This window comes from Hyperolius riggenbachi, unplaced genomic scaffold (genome assembly GCF_040937935.1).
Source record: "Hyperolius riggenbachi isolate aHypRig1 unplaced genomic scaffold, aHypRig1.pri scaffold_172, whole genome shotgun sequence".
NCBI lineage: Eukaryota > Metazoa > Chordata > Amphibia > Anura > Hyperoliidae > Hyperolius > Hyperolius riggenbachi.
In genome coordinates, this window is record NW_027152383.1 from 287,559 (window position 1) to 293,558 (window position 6,000).

General features: G+C 41.4%; 1 protein-coding gene across 1 annotated transcript in view; it reads left to right on the top strand.

Moving 5' to 3' along the window:
• Positions 1 to 5,787, top strand: part of LOC137543706 (zinc finger protein 250-like) — a gene marked incomplete at its 3' end in the record, with an annotated part of 183,048 nt that extends 177,261 nt beyond the window's left edge. Inside the window, exons 12-13 of the mRNA XM_068264828.1 lie at positions 2,341 to 2,462; positions 5,605 to 5,787. Of these exons, the coding sequence (XP_068120929.1) occupies positions 2,341 to 2,462; positions 5,605 to 5,787 (305 nt within the window). The remainder of the gene's footprint in view (positions 1 to 2,340; positions 2,463 to 5,604) is intronic.
• Between the last annotated feature and the right edge of the window lie 213 nt (positions 5,788 to 6,000).

The window sequence follows — 6,000 nt, forward strand, 5'->3', positions numbered from 1 at the left end:
ACTCCATAAAGGTCAATGTTCGTTCTTCAAAGAGAAATAGTACATATTGCATAGGGCAGTGATGGGTAACCTTGGCACTCCAGCTGTGACAAAACTACAAATCCCATCACGCCTCTGCCTCCCCGAGTTATGCTTATAGCTGTCAGACTATTGCCTCATGGGACTTGTAGTTCCACCACAGCTGGAGTGCCAAGGTTAGCCATCACTGGCATAGGGCATTCACTCTTTGAGCTCTTTACCGCCATCTAGTGTCCTTATGTGGTATTACACTTAATTTTACTAATTTGCGCTCCAAGCAGTAACATCATTGTATCGAATACTGAAAAAATCTTGTCCTACCTTGTGGTTCTTCATCTTTACCTTTTGTATATCTCTTTCAGCTGTTAGCCAAAAAAAAGTTCAAATTAAAGTCTATGTTTAGGCCATTTGGATGCATTGTATTTAGTTTCACTATCCAGCTCATTTCCAATCTAGCCAGGTCTCTATCCATATTGTTACCCCTCCAGTTTTTGGTTACCTGTGCAATAGCAGCGAATGTCAAGCCCTTTGGGTTGCAATTATGTTTTTCTTGAAAGTGTGCAGATACTGAATGATCCATGTATCTCTTTCTAATGTTTTTCACATGTTCGTAGGTCCTCTCCTTGAGTGCCCGCGTGGTCAGCCCAAACGTATTGTAAACCCAAGGAGATAGACCACCATCCTGGATTCACAATTAAGGAATTGTTTAATACGGAAAGTCTCTCCAGCCATCCCACTCGTAAATGAGGTAGTCTTCCTCTTCACACTAGTACAGTGCCTGCACGCATGACAAGTTCCGCACTTATAGAAGCCCACAAAATCCCCCAATCTCCCTGTTGGCTGTTGCGGGACATCCATAGCACTGTTTGTGATTAGATCTTTCACATTTGCTACTCTCCTAAAAATGACATTAGGTTTCTCTGGCAGTATATCCCTTAGTTCTGTATCTGCTTGTAAAATGTGCCAGTGTATTTGTAATATCTTTCCAATGTCCCTATGTTGGATGCTGAAATCTGTAATCATTGATATCTTATGATTATTCTCCTCTTTTGTTTTCTCTTTGAAAATCAGTTCCTTCCTATCCTTTTGTGATACTTCTAAACGTACTTTATCAATTTCTTCTCTATCGTAGCCCTTTTCTACAAAACGCTCCGTCAAAGTACCCGCTTCTGCATCAAAATCTGTTAGATCTCTGCAATTTCAATACACTCTCAGCATCTCACTTTTTGGTACTGATCTCAGCCAGTTTTTGTGATGGCAACTGTTCCTTGGTATATAACTGTTCCGATCAGTCACTTTAAAAAAAAGTCTGCGTTTTTATGTTTCCATTCTTGTTACTGATGGTTAAATCCAAATAGTTTACTTTCATTTTACTGTATTCACATGTAAACTTCAGATTGCTATCGTTATTGTTAATGTGCTGGATAAAGGTCAATAGAGATGTCTCGTCTCCCTCCCATATGAACACAACATCGTCTATGTATCTTTTCCATATCTTTAACGCTGGGTACTTATGTCTATCAATAACATTTTCTTCCCATTCCGCAACATACAAACTCGCTAGACTCGGAGCTTACTTAGCACCCATGGCCACGCCTACTTTCTGTAGATAAAATGAGTTATTGTACCAGAAATCATTTCTGCTCATAGCAAAATCCACGCAGTCTAATAAATGCCCTATTTGTCCTGTATTATAATTTCCTGAGTCAGTTAAAAAATGTTTGGCCGACAAAATGCCTTTTCTTTGGTTGATTACAGTATATAAAGAAGTCACATCGGCTGTGACTAGAAAACTTTCATTCGTTAATTGCACATTATTCAATAATTTAATCAGTTCTCTAGAGTCTTTTAAATATGAAGGTACTTTTATTACCAATGGCTGTAAGAAGCAGTCTATAAATTCTCCCAGTCTTGATGTAATTGAGCCTATGCCACCGTCCTGGTGGCCTATTGCTGTCTTTGTGTATTTTCGGCAGGGCATATATTACTGGAGTTCTATAAAAGGAGGGCACAAGATATGCTGCCTCCCTAAAAAACAAAACCGTATCGACTACCTAGAGTACACCCACAATACCCTGTAAACAATTACCCTACGTATTATAATAATCAAAATCATCGACCACCACCGCAGTATTATCCCCCCCCCCCCCCCCCGAAAATACCCTGGGTATCAGGATTCTCGTCCAATCAGACCCCCTTCTCCAGGATATCAATATCCCTGAAGATATCACAAGAGAGGGTGGAGACCCCACCCATCATATCATGTACCTACACACAATAGATACACTCCATTAGGAGATGCTCCCACCATTGTTATCACAGAACCAGAAACCCCCGCTCCAAACATTGATCAACGTTTTTTAGGCCTCGGTGTGACCCCCAGAGAGAAAATAAAAAGGAAAGCACTAGAAGAAGAGGATGTAGAGAAGGAAGAAGAAAGCAGCGTAAGCAAAAGAGACAGGAAAGAGGAATGGGAGGAGGGGGGATCTTCAACCTCAGCAAGGTAGAATTGAGTCCAGAAGAACTATCCCTGTTAGATAAAGGAATGAAATTTGCACCGGACAAATCCCTGAATAAGGCAAAAACTTTCATAGATGCTCAGAAATTTGTGCGAAAATTACATCTAAAGAAGTACTTTGCAAGCAATAGTGCTCCGACAACAAACACTGTAGATACAAGTTTGAGCAGAAGTATGTTAATAAGTGGGCTTAAAAACAATTCCACTTACAATCCTCCTCACAGTAATCATCATGAAATCGAGACATTTCACAAACTTATAAACAAGGATATACAAAAAATAAAAATCAGGAAGATAAGGAAGCAACATGACACCCAAGAAGCTATTAAGAGCATAATGGAGAAAAAGAAATAGCGGTAAAACCAGCAGATAAGAGGGGGGGGGGGGGGTTGTAGTACTATCCAAGCAGCAATATGAAGAAGTGATGCATGACATTTTGTCAGATGGTGAGACATATGAGAAACTAGAGCACGACCCAGGTCCTGAATTTATGAAAGATTTAATAGACCTAGTACGGAAAGGCAAGGATGGTGGAATCCTTCTGGAAAGGGAGGCAGCATATCTTGTGCCCTCCTTTTATGGAACTCCATGAATATATGCCCTGCCCAAAATACACAAAGACAGCAATAAGCCACCAGGACGGCCTATTGTGAGTGGCATAGGCTCAATTACATCAAGACTGGGAGAATTTATAGACTGCTTCTTACAACCATTGGTAATAAAAGTACGTTCTGTAACATCTGCAGAAATGGCGGCTGCAGGCACGCAGGGTGTCTCCGCAGCCGCCTTGCCTTCCTGCTCAGGGACTTCACCCATGCCTCTGGCATCTAGTACGCCAAGGACGGGTCTGTCTATTGCACATAGGGTTGCTGTCGCGCACGGAGACAGGACCTTTATGCGGGGAGGAGGCGCGTCAGCTGACTGGCCGGTCGGCTGACGTCAGAGGAGACTCACGGCGCTCCGGATTGGTTGATTGGTGGTGGGTGCGGCCGTGGGGTCTCCTCTGCTTCAAAAAGCCTCAGTGTTCACTCGCAACCTGTCTGCTGTTGCGAATACTCTCGTGTTAACGCTCAGACCTTAGATAGTATCCGGTGTGCTTTAATCGGGGAGGAAACCAGGGATTTCACACAAGACTAGGATTATTGTATTATTGTATATTTTGATATTCTGTGTATGACTCTGGCTAACCTCTGACTCTGCTCTTGCTTATCGTTTCTGTACTTCTGCCCATCTGACTCTGTTGCTGAACCCTGCCTGATATCTCACTACTCTCATTGCCTGCCGATTCTGTACTGTACCTGCCCGCCTGTTACTGATCTCTGCCTGTCTGACCATTCTACTCACCAGTGAGCCCTTGTCACTGGTGAGGTGTTCTAATAGTACCCACCAGCTCCTCTGGTGAGGTTCTGTCAAACTAGTCAGTTACTGTGTTCTAAACAGTACCCACCAGCTCCTCTGGTGAGGTTCTGTCAAACTAGTCAGTTACTGTGTTCTAAACAGTACCCACCAGCTCCTCTGGTGAGGTTCTGTCAAACTAGTCAGTTACTGTGTTCTAAACAGTACCCACCAGCTCCTCTGGTGAGGTTCTGTCAAACTAGTCAGTTACTGTGTTCTTAACAGTACCCACCAGTTCCTCTGGTGAGGTTTAGACAAACTAGTCAGTTACTGTGTTCTAAACAGTACCCACCAGTTCCTCTGGTGAGGTTTAGACAAACTAGTCAGTTACTGTGTACCTATAGGGCCCACCAGCTCCTCTGGTGAGGTCTAGCTAAACTATTCTGTTACACCAAGCACTACATACCTTGTATTCTGTCAGCTATACTTATATTATTGGTGATACTGCAGATCACACATAATCAGACGTCTGTGTTGCTACACCAATCGTTACACCTTCATATTTAAAAGACTCTAGAGAACTGATTAAATTATTGGATAATGTGCAATTAACGAATGAAAGTTTTCTAGTCACAGCAGATGTAACTTCTTTATATACTGTAATCAACCAAAGAAAAGGCATTTTGTCGGCCAAACATTTTTTAACTGACTCAGGAAATTATAATACAGGACAAATAGGGCATTTATTAGACTGCGTGGATTTTGCTATGAGCAGAAATGATTTCTGGTACAATAACTCATTTTATCTACAGAAAGTAGGCGTGGCCATGGGTGCTAAGTAAGCTCCGAGTCTAGCGAGTTTGTATGTTGCGGAATGGGAAGAAAATGTTTTTGATAGACATAAGTACCCAGCGTTAAAGATATGGAAAAGATACATAGACGATGTTGTGTTCATATGGGAGGGAGACGAGACATCTCTATTGACCTTTATCCAGCACATTAACAATAACGATAGCAATCTGAAGTTTACATGTGAATACAGTAAAATGAAAGTAAACTATTTGGATTTAACCATCAGTAACAAGAATGGAAACATAAAAACGCAGACTTTTTTTTAAAGTGACTGATCGGAACAGTTATATACCAAGGAACAGTTGCCATCACAAAAACTGGCTGAGATCAGTACCAAAAAGTGAGATGCTGAGAGTGTATTGAAATTGCAGAGATCTAACAGATTTTGATGCAGAAGCGGGTACTTTGACGGAGCGTTTTGTAGAAAAGGGCTACGATAGAGAAGAAATTGATAAAGTACGTTTAGAAGTATCACAAAAGGATAGGAAGGAACTGATTTTCAAAGAGAAAACAAAAGAGGAGAATAATCATAAGATATCAATGATTACAGATTTCAGCATCCAACATAGGGACATTGGAAAGATATTACAAATACACTGGCACATTTTACAAGCAGATACAGAACTAAGGGATATACTGCCAGAGAAACCTAATGTCATTTTTAGGAGAGTAGCAAATGTGAAAGATCTAATCACAAACAGTGCTATGGATGTCCCGCAACAGCCAACAGGGAGATTGGGGGATTTTGTGGGCTTCTATAAGTGCGGAACTTGTCATGCGTGCAGGCACTGTACTAGTGTGAAGAGGAAGACTACCTCATTTACGAGTGGGATGGCTGGAGAGACTTTCCGTATTAAACAATTCCTTAATTGTGAATCCAGGATGGTGGTCTATCTCCTTGGGTTTACAATACGTTTGGGCTGACCACGCGGGCACTCAAGGAGAGGACCTACGAACATGTGAAAAACATTAGAAAGAGATACATGGATCATTCAGTATCTGCACACTTTCAAGAAAAACATAATTGCAACCCAAAGGGCTTGACATTCGCTGCTATTGCACAGGTAACCAAAAACTGGAGGGGTAACAATATGGATAGAGACCTGGCTAGATTGGAAATGAGCTGGATAGTGAAACTAAATACAATGCATCCAAATGGCCTAAACATAGACTTTAATTTGAACTTTTTTTTGGCTAACAGCTGAAAGAGATATACAAAAGGTAAAGATGAAGAACCACAAGGTAGGACAAGATTTTTTCAGTATTCGATACAATGA